Source organism: Rhinopithecus roxellana, chromosome 12 (genome assembly GCF_007565055.1).
Source record: "Rhinopithecus roxellana isolate Shanxi Qingling chromosome 12, ASM756505v1, whole genome shotgun sequence".
Lineage (NCBI taxonomy): Eukaryota > Metazoa > Chordata > Mammalia > Primates > Cercopithecidae > Rhinopithecus > Rhinopithecus roxellana.
The window spans coordinates 41096331-41118299 of record NC_044560.1 but is presented as its reverse complement, the minus strand read 5'-3'; the positions used below and the strand labels follow the sequence as shown (position 1 = coordinate 41118299).

Genomic DNA, 21969 nt, shown 5'->3' with positions numbered 1-21969 from the left:
CAAGGAAGAACTAGTCATAACATTCCAGGGCACTCACTGCCTAGTTCTCTCTTGGGATTCAGGGGAAAAGACTTCGAAGTCAGGTGATCTAAGAAATGCATTCCAGTTTCTCTATGCGATCTCAACTAAAGCTGGCATTATTACTCTGGGCACAGAAAGTGGTCACTGAGGGCCAAACACATTTAAAAGCTTCATTTCCCTAAAAAGGAAACCTAGACTGTTGACTTGTTATGCGAAGCTGCCTCAGCTGCACTGATAACTCTAGAACACTACAATTCCAGAGGAATGACGAGGGTGTTGATGAAGTCTACTTGGAACCCGTGTCCCACTTTAGAACACAGGGATCAGCGGACTTGACCGTGTTCATTCAGGGGAGACAGGTCCTCAGGAAATCCTGTCTCCGAGTTTTACAAACAGAGAGGCTAACGCAGACACTTTTGAAGTGAGGCTCATGCTAGATAGGAAAATGAAAGTTAAGATTTTGAGACTCTCAGCCTGTTCTGGAAAAATCCTGGAAGCAAGTGAATGAAATGGTATTATCTTCTCTGACAAGTGGTCCAGCCTCTCAGGAGCAGGGGGAACTGAGTAGAAAGCACACGTTATCCAGTCAGGGCTTCTTACCTTTATTCTTTCAATGGAGGCTTCTAATCTTAACTGCTGCACAGTTCTCCTTGCCTGGGCTATATTGTTGGTACTTGCTGTTTTGCTGGACATCTTCAATTATTGTTTTTACCTGAAATCTGAGGAGAATTTTTTTTTAAAGTAACAGGCATCTTTAAGTCATTTAAACATTCGTAATAATATGTTCCACTTCAAGGGAAATAGATGGATTTTCCCAGTCATCGCAGCTCCTTGGAGGTAATTACTAAAATGCCCCTTAGAAATTTGAGTGGTGACCTAGGTATCTAAGTTTGTCATCCATTTGAGCACCTACATACATCTTTAGTTTGCAGAAACCCACACTAGCAGTTTAATCGATGCACCCCAACATATAACATAAAGCTAGACTTTTCTAGGATTTCCTAAGAGGAAACAAATACACAAACACTTGTAGTAGTTAGGGCACCTGTGGCAAAAGTGAGCATTTGCTATGGGAGGCACATTACACATCAGTTTAATATTACTGCTACCAACTTTCACAGAAGGTTTGATTTCTTTTTTTTTTGGGCTCTTGCACCCAACTATTAGGCTGATCAAAGTCCTGGCAACAGAAAAGGAGAAGAGAGCTCCTCTAGAGAACTTTGAAAAAAGGGCGCTTATTTTTAGGTACTGTCATGATGTGGAATCGTTTTGAAAGTGTTAGGCACATAAGGAAGTCTTTATTCATGAAAGAGTGAAACCTTTCAGTGGAGACTCTCCGTGATAGATACACAGTAAATGTCAAATGGGATATGAGTAGCGTACAGTCTGAAATAATTAATGAAACTTTATTATTGCCTCCTTTGACCTCTCCCTGGTCTCATCATGATGGTCTGGGCACTTGCTAATCCTGTTACTCCATCATATGTTCGTGGATTGATTCTCCTCTCTAGCCTGGGTTGTTGGCCTCTAGGCTGCCCTGCTGCCCTCTCTCCTTAGCCACCTGGTATAAAGCAATGGAAACATCCTGGCCCTTGCTTTACAAACTGGTTGTCCAATAGCACACTGCAAGAGGAAGGCAGGCTGGGGGAAAAGTGCTGCCTGGTGCCCTGACCTATATGGCTAAGTTCATTCTCATCAGGGTGGCAACTGGAGGAAAATGCAGGGCTGGCAGGCCTGGCAGCAGTGTGGCAGTTTTATGACTCACGGGAGCAGGTGGACAGTAGGTGTGCCTCCCCGGCGCTATGTGAGGGCTCAGCAAAGTCTTAGGGCTCCACGGCGCCAGCAGCAAACTCAGGCTGACTCAACCTTTTGGAAAGGCTGCAGCTGAAAAATGTAATTCTGCCATAAAGGCTGAGACCAGACAAAGCTGCAAAAAAACACTAGCAACCCAGACTCCTGGGCATCCATCATGTGGGCATCACGGTGCTCCACAATGAGTTCTACCAGACTTAGAATATTCCCAAAGGCCAAGTTCCAGGACTTGGGTAGGGCTTGTAGCCTCTGTGGTCAGAGGAACTTTTGGGTCAAATGCACAAATAAAATTGCGCTTTTAACTGCATGCAGAATTTTGATTCAGCCTAATAAGCAACCTTCATATTCCAAAGGATTTTTAGGGGGATTCACTTTACCGTTGCACATCAAGTATTTTGCATAGGACCAAGACATTCCACAAACTGCAGCTGCTAGTATTTTTATCCTTGGGGGTCACATACAGCACAGTGAATTGCAATTCCCTGTTTACCTGTTTGTTCTGCACCTCCCCAACAACTGGTCAATGAGCCTCAAGGGTTCTGATTGAGAGGGTCTGGGTGGGGCTATGGGCACCAGCCCTTTTTAGAGTCCCTGGGCAATTTGCGCCACTAGTGTCAGAGCCGAATGCAAAGACTAGTGACAGCCATCACAGGATTTCCCTAGGAATAAGGAAGCTCTAGCAGTACAGAAAACTGGGAGGATGAAGCATGTGGCAGGGCAGGGTGGCCTTGCCTTGTGCTAAGGCTTGGGCAAGCTCATTTCAGCACACTCCCAGAGTAGCTACCTTTTCCTCAGATTCCTCAGTTATCCCTGCCCCACCCAAAAGAGAGGCCTATGGTCTCTTAGATTCTGCTCACACCCAGCGGCCTGGCCTAACCCCTTTCTGTGCTCCCAGGCCAGCACTTACTAACAGAGCCTCTGAAATGCAACTGAGGAAGTGGGCAACCTCACCCTGAACAGTGTGCAGTGCTCTGACTCACAGCAAGTTGGACATATATATATATTTTGTTCCCTGCAGCAAGTTAAACTGGGTTCTCCTTCCAGCTGGCGCTGGTTCTGAGGCCCCCAGACTCCAGAATGCGAACATGACACCCTTTCTCAGTGACCTGTGGTTTCCATGTTGCACCCTAAGGACTTTCTAAATGTTCCCTTTGCATAAGGATAAGGTCAAACATTCTCTTCTTCCCAATCTCCAGGGCATAAAGTTTCCAAGGCCTAAGCAAGTTTTCCGGTAACTGCAGAACAGTTCACACATATCAGGACTGGACCAGTAATTGCTCTCACCCGGCATGGCCATTGGCAAGCAGTCCACAGTCAGACTCTATTAATATTTATAAAATGCTCGGGTAGGTCCCTCTAAAGTTGGCGAGACACTCAGCATTTAGTACATGAAGGTCTTTCTTACTTCCTGACTATATTATAGTCAAGATTAAAAACAGCCAGCAATTCATGATTCACGCTTGCCAGCTCAGGCTTCTAGCAGCTTTCCCGCATTCTGATATCTGTGTTCAGACCTGCTTGTTCAGAGGGCTTTCTCCAACCTTGTCACTCAGAGGCTCCCTGCTCCCTTCCAATGGGGTATTCCTGCTGGTCCCAGGCAAAGTCCATACAACACATTTTTAATTGAGTGCTACTGCTACTAGGTACAGTATATTGAGAATAAATGGCTAGGACAGGCACAGAGCTCCTGCCCTCACAGAGGCAACATTAAACAAGCCATCAGAGACCTCCTTCTGCTTCAGGCGTAGTAGCCCCTCCTCCTACTTTGCTACCCCTCTCAGGCTCCTAACTCGAATACAATTTCTCTTCTCAAAGTCTCTTCCCATCTGCTGGTACAAACATGGGATAGCCTCACCCATAATACAAATTAAAGTTTAGGAGACAGGTAATTTTTACACCTTCATAGATTTATTAAACACAAACAACTTTCTATGAATATCATATAGCAATTGTTTTGGGAAGTCGATTAAATGGGGGTAACCGTGATTGTAGGGGAATAAAAAATGACTTCCCTCCACTTTTCTCAGTTCTATGGCTGGGCTGCAAATTAACCTGACATATAAACAGATTGACAGGAGGAAAACTGTATTTAATTATGAATGTACACATGGGAGTGCCACAAATATGAGACTCAAAGTGGTCAGATGATGAAAGCTCACATAGGATCCTGAGATACAGAAAAGAATGGGGGTTCAGGGTTTCTGGGGGGTGGTGGCGACATGAATTACGGGAGGTAAGGGGAAGAAATAAATGGTGAATAAAGGTGGTTTTGTCAAGCACACAAAAATTCTCCGTTAATACAAGTTGTCTCACAGCAGCCCTTGGAAAAAGAGGTAACAGTCTGTCTGGGTGTGATGTCACCTCCAGCCTCCCTTCTTGGGATCTGAGTTAATCCTTTTCAGTTGATAAGATTTCCGGGAGAAGATTCGTGACAACTGAGTTCCTTTTGGAGGATCTGTCTTTAGGCCGATAAGGAGAGCTCAGAGAATACCTCTGCCTACATCTGCTGTTCCCCAAGTGTCCTCAGTTCAAAGTAATCAGCACACCAAAGTGTTATGTTTTGGGTGGCATTTCCTGAACTCCTTCATGGTCATTCTTAGAAAAAGCTGTACACTGGGCCAGTGGAAAGGAAGATAATTTCTGATCATAACATTCTTCCTATGGAGAAAGCAGATCAAAATTAAACCGTTTCAAGTTAAGGAGCCTCTGGTTCGCTGAGTTGCCACATGGCTGCACAAAGAGGGCCACTGTGTGACCCCTGAGAGGCAGAGGTGTTTACAGGAGCTGGAGGTCTAGCCAAGGACTTTCTTCTGACTTGCAGCTGCTCTGCAGCTCCTCAACAGTTGGGTTGTGCAGAACAAGACAGAAAGGCTGGGGAAACAAACATCTCCAAATATCTCTGTGCCTTTGGAGGGTTTTCTTTGGTCTTCCCTCAATGGTGAGGATGTCTGGCTGTTTCCTCTACTAAGTAGATAAAAAGGTTGCTTTATTCTTACACCGAGAATAGCTTCCAAGGTAAACAATACCTGATATTTGTATGGAACCTATGAGCACACACATTGCTTGCATATGCATTATTCCATGAAGCCTCACTATAATCCTGAAAGGTATCTTATTAGATGAGGCAATCAAAGTTAGAAAATCTTGCTTCAAAAGTTAACCCAGGCTGGGCGTGATGGATGATGCCTGTAATCCCAGCACTTTGGGAGGCCGAGGTGGGAGAATGCTTGAGTCCAGGAATTTGAGACCAGCCTGGGCAACATAGTAAAAACTTGTGTCTACAAATAATAACACAAATATTTGCCAGGAGTGGTGGCACATATCTGTAGTCCCAGCTACTCAGGAGGCAGAAGTGGGAGAATAGAATCTCTTGAGCCCAGGAGGTTGAGGCTGCAGTGAGCTGTGATCATACCATTGCACCCCAGCCTGGGCAACAGAGTGAGATCCCCATTAAAAAAAAAAAGTTCACCTAGTTGGTAAGCCTTTTCACTCCAGAAGCCACCCTTCCCACTGTACCAAGGAAAGGATTAATTCCAATTAGTTTGATTCATACACACTCAGGGCATCACTGAATGCTCCACCATGTGTTTTTTTTTCTTCCTCTTTTTTTGAGATGGAGTCAGGCACCTGCCACCACACCCGGCTAATTTTTGTATTTTTAGTAGAGATGGGGTTTTACCATGTTGACCAGGCTGGTCTCAAACTCCTGACCTCTGGTGATCTGCCCGCCTTGGCCTCCCAAAGTGCTGGGATTACAGGCGTGAATCACCACGCCCGGCCCACCATGTGGTTCTTAATCAGGGGTGACTGACACGTGGTGGCCTAAAGTAGGGGGCTTGCTGATTGCCTTATGTTTGTGTAACACCTCCCTTCTCATGTATGCAAGCTAAACAAGAACATTCTCGCTCCTAGACAAGGACGGAAGTTAGCATCTGCAGATCCTGAGCCACCAAATATTCTATCCCACCCAGAAGGGCCAAAGTCTGTGCATGCCTGTGCAGACTGTCAGTCTGGTAACACTCTGGCTATCGCTTCTGCAGCCTTGCTTTAATTTTTGCATATGGGTAACAGATTTGAATAAACACATGTAGTATCTAGCTATTCAAATACTTCGCATTGGTTTTAATGCTGTGGTTCATCTGAATTCTCAGGTTCCTAGAAATTCCTAGGAACATGATGGTCCATTAGGGAAATAGGGTATTTTCATCTTTGTCAAGAGGGGCCTGAAGCAGGGAGAGCAGGGTGGGGATGGAAAGAGTGTCACAGAGCACACTCTGGGAGGAAGGCACCAGGAAGGCCCAGCGTCTGAATCACAAGTCATTATGGCCTGGCCAGTAATTGAATCACTGGAGTGAAGCCAACTTTCATGAGCAAACACACCCCTGTGGCTGTAATAAAAGAGCAGGCTAAAAGAAAAGAAAAGAAAAAAAAAAAGTCACTGGCTTCCACTTACTCTCTGGTCTTGCCTTCAACTTTCAATGTCTTTCTCTAGTTCTTCATTTGCCTCTTCTTCTATAAAAGAGGGACTACAATGCAGACCTCATAGCGTTGTCAGGGAAGAAACAGAAGCACCTTCCCTTGCACATACAAATGTTTACTAAATGCCGGCCCCTAGGCTCACTAACAAGATGAAAAACATGTGCTTGGTGGGAACTGAGAAAGATTCAGGAAGCAACAGCAGAATTTCAAGGTAATGTGACCAGGTAGCAACAACTTTCTAATGTGGCCTTAGTGAGAAGGCTGAGTTAGGCTCTTAAGAATAGTTCCTCTATTTTCATGAGCACTTCTTATTTATATCAAAGCCTGCAGGCTAAATCCAGGCTGCAGATGTGTTTGGTTGGGCCCCACACAGTGTTAACTCAATTGTGTGTATGTGTTCTAACTTTAAATTGAATGTCAACATTTGAAAAATGGAGAGATTTCACTTTAAAAGGAAGATTTCTGAAAAATCAGAAAATCCTATAAAACTGTGCTGGATCTGAGCAGCAGCTGCCCCTTCAAGCACTTGCTGGTGCGCCTGCCAGGCCCTCTATTTGAACTGTGGCACTGCCTTTACACTATGCCTTGGATATTTTAGTTCCAGGGACACATTCAGGGATTTGCCGGGGGCATCTGGGCTCACTCCCGTCCTGCCACTTCCCAGATCTAAGGCCTTGGGAGAGGACTGATAATCTATTTAAGCCTCAGCTTTCTCATTGGAAAAATGGGGTAACAATACTTTTCTATCTCAAAGAACTGTTAAAGAGCATCAGATAAAATAAGTATGTGAATGTAATAAATACAAAGGATACTTGGTTTCTGAGTGTTTAGTACCTGCATCCTCTTATACACTGTGTGAAGTACACCCAGCACTTTGCATTCCTCAGTGGACTGCAGCCAGGCAGCAGTTCCATCCTCCTCCTAGCATGCCTCACTGGACTGCGGGGCTGGAAAGTGGAAAACTACAACTTCCAGTGTGATGGGCCGAATTGTATCCCCCAAAAGTTATATGTTGAAATCCTAACCCCCAGTAATTCAGAACATGACTGTACTCGGAGACAGGGTCTTTAAGGAGGTAATCAATTTAAAATGAGGTCACAGACACATGAAAAAATGCTCATCATCACTAGCCATCAGAGAAATGCAAATCAAAACCACAATGAGATACCATCTCACACCACTTAGAATGGCGATCATTAAAAAGTCAGGAAACAACAGGTGCTGGAGAGGATGTAGAGAAATAGTAACACTTTTACACTGTTGGTGGGACTGTAAACTAGTTCAACCATTGTGGAAAACAGTGTGGCGATTCCTCCAGGACCTAGAACTAGAAATACCATATGACCCAGCCATCTCATTACTGGGTATATACCCAAAGGAGTATAAATCATGCTGCTATAAAGACACATGCACATGTATGTTTATTGCAGCACTATTCACAATAGCAAAGACTTGGAACCAACCCAAATGTCCATCAATGACAGACTGGATTAAGAAAATGTGGCACATATACACCATGGAACACTATGCAGCCATAAAAAAGGATTAGTTCATGTCCTTTGTAGGGACAGGGATGCAGCTGGAAACCATCATTCTCAGCAAACTATCGCAAGAACAGAAAACCAAACACCACATGTTCTCACTCATAGGTGGGAAATGAACAATGAGAACACTTGGACACAAGAAGGGGAACATCACACATCAGGGCCTGTTGTGGGGTGGGGGGAGGGGGGAGAGATAGCATTAGGAGATATACCCAATGTAAATGACGAGTTAATGGGTGCAGCACACCAACATGGCACATGTATACATATGTAGCAAACCTGCACGTTGTGCACATGTACCCTAGAACATAAAGTATAATAATAATAAAAAAAATGAGGTCATAAGTGAACCTTAATCCAAAATGATTTGCATCCTTGTGAGAAGGAGAAATTTGGACATAGATGGGGACAGAGAGAAGACCATGTGAATGGAGAGGGATAGAACAACCTATTTTTTTTTGTTGAGACGGAGTTTCGTTCTTGTCACCCAGGCTGGAGTGCAGTGGCGTGATCTCAGCTCACTGCAACCTCTGCCTTCCGGTTTCAAGCGATTCTCCTGCCTTAGCCTCCTGAGTAGCTGGGATTACAGATGTCTGCCACCAGGCCCAGCTTATTTTTGTAGTTTTAGTAGAGACGGGGTTTCACCATGTTGGCCAGGTTGGTCTTGAACTCCTGACCTCATGATCCACCTGCTTCAGCCTCTCAAAGTGTTGGGATTACAGGCGTGAGCCACCACGCCTGGCCTCAACCATCTATTAATGAAAGCCAAGAGTGAGGCCTCGGAAGAGGCCAACCCTGCCAATGTCTTGATCTCAGACTTCTAGCTTCCAGAAATGTGAGAAAATTCATTTCTGTTGTTTAAGCCCCTGGTCTGTGGCAGTTTGTTATGGCATTCCTAGCACACTATCACACCCAGGTTATCTTGATGTTAGGGCTCCAGATGACACAGTCTCTGCCAATTCAATGCATTTAGGAGAGATCTGGCAGGTAGAAGTGAGGAGGCCAGTTTCTTGATGCTTGGGTTATTTCTGCTGACAAGCAGGGTGGTGGGCAAGCTGCTTAGGGAAAGTGGAGGCATCACAGTGTCCAGTCACTAGCAACACAGGACTGAGAAGCTGCATGGCTGCAGCAGCTTCTTGAGTCTCTACTCCCCACTGGGCACCTGTGGGCAGTTGTGCAGTGGTGTCTGGGAGTTGTTCCTGGGGACAGTATCATGGGCCTGCTCCTCCAATAGGTGATTATGCAAGCACCTAATTCTCTGTATTGAAGCTCACTCTGCTAACTCTGCCAAGACCACCTTCTGTTTGCTGTAACTGAACCTTGGCTGATTCACAATTGTTAATCTGTTGCTTTGTAAACTGCAAATAACGTATAAATATCAGCTATTATTTGGATTATTACCACGCCATCATTGCTGGACATCCCAAACTCTAAAACTTGAAGTGAGGAAGGAGTTAAGACATAAAATTCTTTCTCTTTCTCTTTCTCTAGCAGAGAACCAATCAAAGTTGCAGGTTATGAGGCCAGGGTGCTTGAACCTGTGGTCAGCTGCAAGTGCTGCCCTGGTCTAGCATAGTTATGAGAGCAAAGAGCAAAAGAGAACATGTTGCTGGCTTACAGGCAAGGCAAATGAGAGGGAGAGATGAGGAGGGGCTGCACATGAGGAGAGGTGCAAAATGTGATTTGGGGTTGGGGAGACAGAGTGTCTAGAGTTTTACAAAGAGAAGTTTATATAGGTTCAGAATCAGCAGAATGAGAAAGAATGAGAACACCTCTCTCTGAAAACCTCAACAGAGCTCATTCTGTAAAAGCAGCAGACTTTCAGATTTGGAAATCCTTTTGAGGTCCCTATCTGGTGCCTTTCATTAGTTGATTTTATCTGCCATCCAGGGTACATGCCCCTGAATAATAACAATAAAGATAATAAGTTATAATGATTAATTCTGACAATTACCACCATTTACTGAGTGCTGAGTCTGTGCCAGGTAAGTAAATTCCATGCAGCATTGCATTTAAGTCTGTCAACAACTCTAAGAGATGAATCCTTCTATCATTTCTGTTTGACAGATGAAGTAGAGAGGCTAAAAAATTCTTGCCCAAGATCACACAGATTTACATGGCAGAGTTGGGACTCGGGGCTACCTGGCTCTCAAGATCATGGTCTTACTCACCACCCTTTGCTGCCTGCCTCTGAACAAGAATACAAGGAAGGGGTTGGGAGAAAGGAGGCAAGTATCAGCCAGAAGCACTGAATAAAGAAGACATGGCCTCCATTCAGGGGTTGCTGTTCATTCAGACAGGTTTTCCCTGTAGCAATGTCAGTAAGAAGTGTGAAGCTAAGTGGCTTTGCCAGAAGACCTAAGCGAAGGAGAATCAATTGTTCTTATTTATAAGAACGACTGCCCCAGATTCTACATAGGGCTATTGCTAAAGACACAAGATGATTCTCCCGTGCCCAAGAGAAGCTGGCAAGGATCCATGAGAATGAGCCAATCCTCAGCAATAAATCCAGAGAGTGAGCTGCAGAGCCTGGGCAGCGAGTTCCTCACTTCACTGTGTGTCTAGAACACCTGGGGTGCTTGTTTAAGAAAATCTGATTCAGTAGGGCTGGGGAAGGGCCCACAGATCCGTATTCAAAGGCATCCTAGATGATTCTGATATAGGTCCTCTGAAGAAATGGCTTATAGTATGATCAGAGTCTCCGTCTCTTGATCCTCCCCATGTTTATTTCTTCCTGGGGATTAAAAAATGTCAATTTAAAAGGACACTACTCTGCCGGGCACGGTGGCTCATGCCTGTAGTCCCAGCACTTTGGGAGGCCGAGGCAGGCAGATCACTTGAGGTCAGGAGTTGAGACATGCCTGCCCAACATGGCCAAACCCTGTCTCTACTAAAAATAGAAAAATCAGCCAGGCGTGGTGGTGCATGCCTGTAGTCCCAGCTACTCGGGAGGCCAAGGCAGGAGAATCCCTTGAACCTGAGAGGCGGAGGTTGCAGTGACCCAAGATTGCAACACTGCACTCTGGCCTGGGCGACAGAGTGAGACCCTGTCTCGAAAAAAAAAAAGACACTACTTTTTTTCTGTGCTTAACTTTTCAAAGCTCTGAATACGTAAAAATTATAACTTCTTTTAATGACCTTAACCTACAGGATTAAGTGTTCTTCAGATTGAAATTTTGCTTACCATTTAACATACTTCTTTGCTACAAAAGCCTGAATCTGTAATAGCCATTGCTTTCTGAAAAGCATCTCCTCCCTGGCATCAGTGATGCTAGACTCCTGTTCCTGCCCTGTCCAGGGATATTCCTTTGGCACAGCTCTCGATCCTTCTCCTGAGTAGGTCTTCTCAGGGGCTGGAATTCTAGCAGAGTGATCATGGGCTTTTAGAGCCAGACAAATTCAAACCCCGGCTCATCACTCACTACGCCAAGTTGCTTTACTTCTCTGGGCCTCATTCGCTCATTTGTAAAATGGGAAGGAATAACAATAGTACCTACCTCAAAGAGTTGTTACCAGGATGAACTGAGAGAGTGCATATGAGTTACTCAGCACGTGCCTGACACGCACTGGTCCTCAGGAAAGGCAGATGATGCTCTCTCCACCCTATGACTTCCGCTATGACCAACCCACTTCACATGCAGCCCCCATCCTTCACCTGAATTCCAGTGGGTAAATACAGCCTGTTTGATTTTACGCTTGAATGGTCCACAGTTGCTTCAAACACAACACAGGTAAAACCCGATGAAACACCACTGTCTACCCCCAACCTGACCACCACTGTCCTGGTCACAGAGGCCTCCTTCTGCTTCTGCCCTCCTTCTAACTCCTCAGACCATCTTTGTCCTATAAAAATGTGAGGCACATATGTGATTTAAAATTCTTTAGTAGCCACATTAAAAAAAAAAGTGAAAATAATTTTAATATATTTAGCCCAATATGAAAAAACCTAAACCTGCACATTATGCACATGTACCCTAGAACTTAAAGTATAATAAAAAAAAAAAAAAAAAAAAAAAAAAAAAAAGAAAAAACCTGACATGTAATCATTGTAAATATTATTGAAATTTTTTTTGTACTATGCCTGTGAGACCTGATAAATATTCTATACTTGCAGCACATCTCAATTTGGACATGATAGTGGCTGCCTTATTAGACAGTGTGACCTGAAACTCTGGACTCTGAAAATCTTGAATTCTCCACTTTGACAACTCCGCCACCCATTTTAACTTTCCCCATTCTCCTGTCTTCTATTTTACCTGAGTCTTGGCTCTCTGCAGCTCAGGTCAGGGCTACTGTCTGAGCCCTGTACCAGCACTCTTGCCCCTAATCCTTCTTCAATCTGATCCACCCTGACCACTATTCTCAGATAGAGTACCCCTTCAGCTTGGTCCTCTCTGGCTTTCCCAGGACCCCCAGGAAAAGTCCAAAGGGCTTGGTTTCATACTCAAGATCCTCTCTAATGTGTTTGCCACCATAATAAAAATCCTAATCATAAAGCAGCTAATTTCTACACAGAGCTTACTATATGCCCATCAATGTCAATACATTACCCTATTGAATCCTCAAATGGCCCTGAGGTAGGCTCTAGTTTCATGCCCATTTTACAAATGAAGAAACTGAGGCACAGTGAGGTTAAATATGTGTCTTGTGTCAAACAGCTAGCAAGCTGCTTGGTTGGGATTTGAGACCAGGCAGGCTGATTCCAAAGGCCCGGCGCAGAACCTCTATTGCCATACTGTCATAGTGTCCGGGGAGTGTCACCCCATTTCCTGGCTTCGTGGGCTGTGTTTAAAGTCTCACCTGCGAGCCTCCACTCAAATTCTCTGTCTTCTTCTCTTGACCTATTTAAATTCTCCTTTTGTAGGCCCTAGTTCACATCACCTCTTCCAAGGAAGGTCTGTCTCCCTTTTTGCTTTTGTTTATAGTAATTAATTCCCTTCATGAATTCCTGCTACATGCTTACATCTTATGGGTTCAAGGACTCCTGAGGGTGGGTCATGAATGCAAAAGGTAGGCAGGGGGAGTTGTGCACTAATGCCCTAGAACTGTATGCAAAATTTGTTGTGTGTGCTTATGTTTTGCTTTTTTTTTTGTTTTCCGGAGGATAAGACTTATAGCTACCGTCAAGCTTTCAAAAAGGTCTATCACACTATTTATTTCAATGGTTAATTGTACGTTATTTAGTGCCTACTATGTATCGATATTGTCTTTCTACTGTTGGCTCGGTAATAATAGAGCAACTACACTTATTCATTACTATGTGCCAGCTACTGTGTCAAGTACTCTATGCAGATATTAGTTCATTTGATATTTTCTGCAACTATAGGAGGTTGGGGTTTATCATACCTATTGAGACCAAAAGCTCAGGACAGTTACATAATTTGTCCAAGATCATCCAGCTATTACATGGCAGAAAGAGGACTTCAACCCAGATATCTGACTTTAAAACCATGCCCTAATCAGGCAGCTGAGTTATCCCATGCCATCTTCTCTCTCATATTGACTAATGTGGAGAATGAGGCCTCAATTAAAACTGGATTAGATTAAGACATGCAATGTAGCAACCAACACATCAGCCAGCCTGAGTCTTGCACCCTGGGTGTTTGCGTGCCCAGTGTTTGTTTTCTTAGCAACAGGATACACCATGCTGCTCCTTCCTACAAGTATCCCGCAAAATACTGACTGTTCTGAGCCCACAGACGCTCACTTGTTTGGTGGCCTACACAACTCTGAGAAGCCTGGGTGGAGCTTCTGACGTTTCCATGCACTTGATTAGGGCCAGTTGCTGGTGCTCTGAACTTTCACCTCCAGCATGAGATAGCCACTCGAGTGGCACCAAGATTCCAAGGGACTATGCACCCTAATCCTGTGCCCCAAATAAGTTTTCAGCTGGTGAAGGCGGGCCCGTGGGGAGTAGCCCTCAGATGCAGACCCATAAAGGAGTGGAACTTGGCCCCTTCTCTGCTCTGCTGGACCAGAATCCAGTAACACACAGACGTGTGTTTACAGTCAACACTAAGAACGATGTTTACAAATGAGTTTTACTCTCTACCTAGTATAGCAAGACGGGCTGACAAAAGATTTGCTGATATCTGCATGGCTGGCTTAGGAGAGTCAGATATCTCATGTGCTTCTCCATAAATGAATGGACAAATTCAGCAATTATTTAATATTGAAAAAAAAAGCTAACATTCAGAGTACTTTTTCTGTGCCAGGCACTGTGTTAAGGGCTTTAGGTAAAGTTATTTTATTTACTCTTCACAACATCCCTGATAAAGGCATTACTATTATTCATTAACTAGTTTTCAAATTTTAAAAGAATATATGCATGAGCAAATAATTTAAACAGTCTAAAAGGTTATATGACAAAAACTAGGTCTCCTGGTACTCCTGGCTTTCCCAGGCAACAACTGTTACCAGCTTTTCATGTTTCCTCCTGACATCCCATGCATATGCAGACATGATTATGCTTATATCTGTCTTTAAAAATAGAAATGGGAGCATATTATATACATTGCTCTGAGCCTTGTCTTTATTTTGATTAATAATATATTCTTGAGACCATGGCAAAGTTAGTATTATTAACCCATTTTCCAAGTGAAGCGCTCAGGGACACCTAGTTAATAAGCTCCAGGGCTGACATGAAGCCTGGTGCTCCTAGCCATCACTCCACACTGCAGGCCTCCTGCGTCCCTCCTGCCTGTGTGAAGGAAGGAGACCCAGAGTGGAGTAACTCCAGCAAGAAGTTGGCTACAGCTGTGGTTCTAAACCCGTGGTCACACCAGTCAGCAGCATGAGTATCGCCTGGGAGCCCTTTAGAAATGCAAATCCACAAACCTCATCCCAGATCTACTGAATCAGAACCTCTGGGAGTGGGCCTGGCAGTCTGTTTTAACAATCCTTATGAGTGATTTTGATGCTCCCTAAAGCTTAAGAACCACCCCACTAGAAGAGGTAATTTCTAGATTACAGCTTTTCAACAGAAGGATGATCCAGCTATCAAGTAAATTAGCATCAGTCTATTTAAGCCAAGATTGATCCATATTCTTAGCATTATCCTAGGACTAAGCTGAGAATGGGGGATACACAGACAGACCCTACATCTTAAGGAGGTTATTCCTGGCAAGGGGCATAATATCAATCTGCCTAAGGAAGGAGGCAAAATATTCCAAATTCCCTGGTTGAGGGCTCTACCTCTTATCTGTGATGAAGTGGTCTGTGGCCCTTTTGATACCTAAACCCAGACAACTTGTAACTCCCTATGTGACCAACTGGGAATCCTTCCCATCAGTATTCCTGCTCCCTGCTCCCCTGGCTGAGCAGGGCTGGAGATTGTCTGAAATGGAACTCTTTACCCTGGATATTGCCCACAATGTAGCTAATCTACCCCCAGTTCTTGGTGGGCTGACAAAGCAGAAGAACAGAGAAAGAAGAACAGAGATATTTATGATTCTAGGCTTAAAGCCCTAGCATCTGACCCACAATAAGAGGAGGGCATGCTTTCTAATATTGCTAAGCAAATAGGAGCTCACCCACTTCCTTAGAATGTACTTTAAAAAAAGAAACTGAAAAACCCAAACACCTTATGGGAGGGTTGAAAATGAGGCAACAGGCACATGCTGCTGCATCCATTTTAGGAGAAGAGAAATTAAATTCCTAGGGAGCCACTCCTCTGTGTTGAGTTGTGTCAGCTTCTTGAAGGGGCAGGAGAAATGGATTCAGGAGAGAAAAAGGCTGAGAAAGGACAGAGAAGAGTGTGTGCAGTTCGCTGACATTTGCAGTCGCCAGCTGGGGCTGGGCTTCACCAACAAACAATGAATGTGGGCGACTGGCCTGGTGGTTAAAGGGCTTACGACTCCAGCATGATGGACTGAGTCCTGCACATAAATAAGGAATGTAAGTGGGTCAGTAAAACACACCAAAGGCAAGCAGTAGGTGCTTAGAGAAAGTATGGTCAGTGAGGACTTGAGCAGCCAGAAGACAGATGGAGGAGAGAGTTCTTAAATCCTTGAAGGGTAGGAACTTGACAGGTGGGGGCAGGGAGAATTTCAAAATCGTTACTGAGGGAAGTGATAGAGAGCAGATTAAAGTTGACTTTCTCATGTGGAATGGGAGCCACCAAAGGTTTCTGAGCAGAAAAAGCAGGCATAAGGGAACACTGTGGGGAAAATGATTGAGCAACCTCCTATGCAGGGTGGAACAGAAATGGGAGACAGTGAAAGATAAAGTAGACTATTTCCACACAAGTTTCAGGAGCAGGCAACACAGTCAGCGCTTGGGGTCAGATGGAACTGGGTTCAATCCAGATTCTGCCACTTAATGTTGTATAACATTGAACAAATCACTCTCCCTGAACCCTCAGATTCTCTATCTGTAAAACAGGGTAACATGAGTACCTATCTCACAGGACTGTAATGATTAAATAATACAGAAAATAATATAGAAAAGAGCCAGCACATAGAAACCATCCACTGTTCATCTATCAATCAAACATCATTATTATTAGGAGTTAGTGCATGAGATTTCAAACAGATGGAAGCAATTACAATGCAAAAAAATTTTTAAAAGCTGGATGTGAGAGCTGTGAAAATGTAAGAATGAATAAGACTCCATTCTTGGGGCTGAACGGGAGTGACAGCCCAGAAATGGCTGTTGATTTCCGAGGGGTGCATGAAGAAAAGTGCAGAGGATGGCTTTGAGCCTTTCTCATTTGGATAGGGATAGTGGGGCAGATTCAAAGGAGTAGAGACGGGCTGGGGGAAGCCACCTGGACAGCGCCACATCCTCACAAAAAGGGAAAGAGAGGGAGTGTTAGGGAGGAAGCACAAGTTAATGCTGTATAGATATGTTTAGTTAAAAACATATTATACCCAGAAAACATATTAGAAGAATGTACTCCAAGATGTAGCTATTGCCAGGTTGTATGAATTTTAGGGGATTTTTAGTGTTGTTTTCTATGTACTCTGGTAGTTGTGAGTTTTTCATTTTTTGGAATTAATAGTTAATAACTTACATAGCACTCACACTTGCCAAGCATTGTTCTAAGGGCTTTACAGATATTAGTTTTCAAAACAATGCTATGAGGTTATTCCTATTGTTCTTCCTAGTTTAGAATTAAGGGAACTGAGGGAGGCAGCCACTTAGAACACAGCCAAGGTCAGAAAGAAGGTTAACAGAGGAGTCAGCACTCTAATCCCGGCAGCCCGGCTCCTGATTCTATGCTCTTTAACCACATGTGATACTTTTATGATTAAGGAAAAAAAAAAAAAAAAAAAAAAACACCTAGTAATTGTTATTCGCAAAACCAGGGGGAGGAGTTATTAGTCACTTTACGGGGTAAGAGGAAGTAGAGGGCAAGAACAGCTCACAGATGACTGGGAGTTACTGGGGACTGCTGAGTAGTTTCCACAGCTTGAAGGGAATGGAGTTCAAATGATAAGAGGTTGAACACAGAATTATTAATTCAGGGACCAGGCAGTGACTATAGAGGAATATTTAGAAAAAATTGGCAGCGTAGTCAAGACAAGGAATTGTATAGAAACTTTTAGGGGCAGGAAGGTTGTTTTAGAGATGGTTGGCACTGGAGCATTTCCAGAAACAGAGGAGGAGTGTTGAGAAACTAGGGAGAGTGATGATGCGCAAAGAGGGCAACTGAGAGGGCAGAAGGGGATGAGCTCGGGACTGCACTCAGAAATTGGTCAAAAGAGGAGCTGATAAACCAGAACTAGTTATAGTGGATACAGTGGTAGACAAGCAGGAAGGAGTGAACTGCTGATACAACACAGGTGAAATCTCTCAGATATTATATTGAACAAAAAGGCAGTTACAGAAGAGCATGCACTGTCAATTCCATTCATTCATTCATTCATTCAAGACGAAGTCTCACTCTGTCGCCCAGGCTGGAGTGCAGTGGCATGATCTCAGCTCGCTGCAACCTCCGCCTCCCAGGTTCAAGTGATTCTCCTGCCTCAGCCTCTTGAGTAGCTGGGACTATGGGCATGTGCTACCAAGCCCGGCTAATTTTTGTATTTTTAGTAGAGATGGGGTTTCACCATGTTTACCAGGCTGGTCTTGAACCCTTGACCTCAGGTGATCCACCCACCTTGGCCCCCCAAAGTGCTGGGATTACAGGTGTGAGCCACCGTGCCCGGCCCAATTCCATTTATATAAAGTTTGGGAACAGGCAAAACGCATCTACAGTGATAGAAATTATAAGAGTACAGAGTGGGTGGGGATATGGATGAAGAAAGACTGGCTATGAGTTAGTTAACTGCTGTAGCCGGGTAACTTCAACAATTAAACTGCATGAGGTTCATTCGACTTTTATATATGTTTGAAAATTAAAAAAAATTAAAAGTCTATAGTCCTAAACATGTCGTAACATATTATACGAGAATTAACATTATCAGTTGAGATTTGTCATGAAAGAATGGAAGACATGTTAATTATTATCCACAATTTCCTTCTTTAGATCATGATGTAACAAGTATGTCCAATGTCCACAGCACAAAGGAAGCAGTTGCCTTTTAAGGGAGCATGGACAGGATTAAAAAAGTCACAATCTGGGCCCTTTGCCCATTTCACACAATGCTCAGGGTCTGGGTCACAGACACCCCATTTTTACCTGCCAGGAAGCATCCTTCCTTGGAGGTACCCATGAAAAAGGAAAGGCCCAACACTGTGGTGCAGATACTCATAACTTTGACATGCCAAAAAATGCAAAATAGGATACTTAATTTTTCTTTCTTCCCTCATTTCACCTTCTCCCATAAAACGATAGCAAGGAAACATGCCCTCACCACCTTTTAAACATGTCTGGACTTGAGGAAACATGTCTATCAAACACGTCTGTACTTTGAAAAAGGTCAAAGTCTGTGGAATTTCTGGGGTGACCAACAAGGTGAACATTTTGTGTTGACCCTCATGGTTAAAGTACTTGTTTTGAGACTCACAGTATCTAAATGTTTATATATTTTCAAAGGGGAAAGGACTGATGATACAAGATGTTCCCAAGTCAACTTCTGACAGTTCTAACTCATTCCCTAAATTGATTAGAATTCTCTGTCTCTAAAAGCAAACTTGATTAACAGCTTCTTTTTAAAAATGTTACTTGAGGGAAAACATGCGCCAGAAATCAAAGCAAGCCATTTTAAGTCCAAACTCAATCAGCAACATCAATACAATTTAAATAACATGGCACTCATACGGTACGCTTATACTTTAGTTCACTGAGTTTTGTATTTCAGAATGTCTCCAGTTCATCTTAAGGAGTGACATAAAATTTCTCAGAAATATTAATTCGAGTTAAAATTTTTCTTTAAATAGGTACAGAACTTGTGGTTGAGTCAAACAAAACATGACAGAGCATCACTTACAACAAATGAAAAGATGACACCAATTTAAACACTCATGTTACTATAAACAACTTGCTTGTTAAGTTTTGTTCACTCAAATTTAAGAATATCACAAAACGAGAGCATGAAGTGGAATGGAGTGGGAGGATTCCTGTCTGTAATCCCCCCAAAAGAACTTTCATGGCTATTTTCAGCCCCAGGTTTCTTGGGCCAGACCTATTTGAAATATTCTGCTTCTTTTTATATATCAGTAACTGATCAGACCATGGGTCCCAAGCATTGACTTTTGAAAACTATAGTCAGCAGACTTTTCACAAATATTGACATCTACTTCACTCATGAGAGTCTTTAAGTCGAATCCTCTATCTGATGGTGGGCACCTCACATTATATAGTGCTTTATATCTTCCATATGCAATAGACAAAGAATAAATATGTGCTGATTTATCATGAGTCACATGGATGGTCTTGGCAGAAGTGACAGCTTTGTCATTCTTTTCCATAATTCAGGAAACACAGGAACAACACATGCCTTGGGTTGGGCACAGAGTGAGAACTCAATAAACACTTCATCCAGTGAAATGATGACACAGAAATCTGTGGCAGTGCTTTAGCTGAGTGATGATAAGGGCTTGAACCCAATGTGTGAAAACCAGAATTTATGAAACAAATGATATGATGTCACATTACAAAAAGATTCCTCCAGAGAAGACGTTCCCAAATGTATTATCTATTGAACAAAAAGGTTAAGTCAGAGAAACTAATTGTTTAGCTTTTTTCTAGTTAAATATCAATTAAGAACTGTAATACACATCTCTAAATCAAAATATAACATTTTTGCACAACATCTTGTGTGTTCTGAGTATAATTCTACTTAAGGTTCCAAAGTACATTACTAGTGCATGTGTTCTCATCATTCTTGTACTTGGGAAAGGGAGGGTGACACAGACTTTGGTTTTAGGCTACCTGCTACTTTTGGTTTCAAAAGCCGCTCCTCTTCTGATCTCTGTTCTTGGTGTATTAAAGACAAATACTGGAAAGTATACGTGTGACCCTGCAAGCTCTGGAAAGAGAGAAGTGCGCCAAGTGCCTCTACTGCTTAAATCTGCCTGTGCAGGTCAATTAAAGTGGAGGGAAACAGGGCTGTGTCCAAGGGTAATTCATCTTATGAGTGGCACTGGGCAATCCTAATAGGTAATACAACAATATTATGCCTTTTATTTATGTACTTAATTGCAAAGTCAATTAAACTTTTCTAGCACTCAATGGGTCCAGGGATTAAACTCCTGGGAGAGATCACAGAAGACCGGTATTTAGTTGTCTGTGACCAAATAAGAGTTTCAGAAAGTTGAAGCAAATTCTATACAAAGTCTGTTCTTGGAATGTTTTCACAAGTGTGTGAGATTCGTTGAAACACTTTTATGCACAATGTAAGTCAAAATAAATGACATGTGTTTATATTATGTGTAGAAACTTAAGATTGATTTTAGTAGATTGAATAAATACATGCATATAATTCTTATAAACAACCATTAACTGTCAGTGTCACCATTTACAAATCAACAGATCTGGCATTCGCATGATCTCTGGATGCATGTGCCTTCATGGGCTGGAGGGCTTTATAACTGAAAACCAATCCCAGCCGAATTCTGGGAAAACATACCTATGTGTCCCATGTAGATGCTGCCACATCTTTGTATGTCCCTTCCGCCTTTACCCAATGTAGAAATCTGGTATTGTATTTCTAATGTGGTAAGCCTGCTATAATGCCATTAAAAGATAATTTACAAGGCGCTTTCTCATACTATCTATATTAGATAGGGCTAATTAATTACTTAATTTTATTTTCATTTCTACTTATGGTCTTGCCTGAACCTGCTGAATTTAGCATGCAAATTTATGTGATTAATAAGATTTTTTGGCAGTTGATTGGAAAAAAACCAGAACCTTTTGCCTCATTAAGAATCCTGTTTCTTAGTGCCCTATCAGTTGCTTCTCCTCTTTTTAGTGTATTTTCACTTCTAATAATTTCCTGGACCTTAAATAGAGGAAAATATTGTTTTTTTCCCTTTAAACAGAACCTATTTAATGATATTTTCTTAGAAGCAGATTATGCCTGTACTTAAGAGGTAGGGCAAAATGAAAGACAGAAATCACAAACAAAGCCACCAGAAGTGGATTCCTACTAGGGCTGCCTTTCACAATCACCTGGGCAGCTCTTTTCATGCACCCAGGTGCAAGCCTCACCCCATACCTCCAGAGTCAGAATATCGGGGTAGGACTTGGCAAAAGTGCACTTTGGAAAAGCTCTGGATGAGTGTGCCTTGCACCCCTAGTTAAAAGCCATGGGACTAGAACACAGCAGAATTGTCAGTCCCAAGGCATGGTGTCTCCCTGATTGCTCTGTCTGGTGCCTTGGTCAAGTCACTTCTTTTTCTGGGCCTCAGCTTCCTCGTCCTCAACAAAGGAGAATAGAGATGCTCTGCACCTCTTCTTTGCTTCTCTCTGAATAGCCCTCCCTTGCTTGCTCTTCAGAACTACTCAAGCCACCAATTTAAGCTTTTGATACTTATATGTTACCATAATGATCAACATGGGGACTGTAAATGTCACTAGGGTGAACCTTAGAGGTGATACAAACAGCTGCATCTAGTGCCTGACAGAAATATGCACATGGGGAGGGGAGACGGGTCAGCACTTCACAGCTTCTGAAGCCCCAGGACACTTCACAATTGGGGACCAGCTTATGGGAGAGACTCA

The 21969-nt window shown here is 43.1% G+C and overlaps 1 protein-coding gene across 2 annotated transcripts in view; it reads right to left on the bottom strand.

The window, feature by feature from the left end:
* GNG12 (G protein subunit gamma 12) overlaps positions 1-21969 on the bottom strand; it is a 131279-nt gene that overhangs the window by 5494 nt on the left and 103816 nt on the right. For both annotated transcript variants that reach the window (XM_010357068.2, XM_010357069.2), the window contains exon 3: positions 622-740. In XM_010357068.2, the coding sequence (XP_010355370.1) occupies positions 622-714 (93 nt within the window). In that variant the 5' untranslated portion in view covers positions 715-740. The remainder of the gene's footprint in view (positions 1-621; positions 741-21969) is intronic.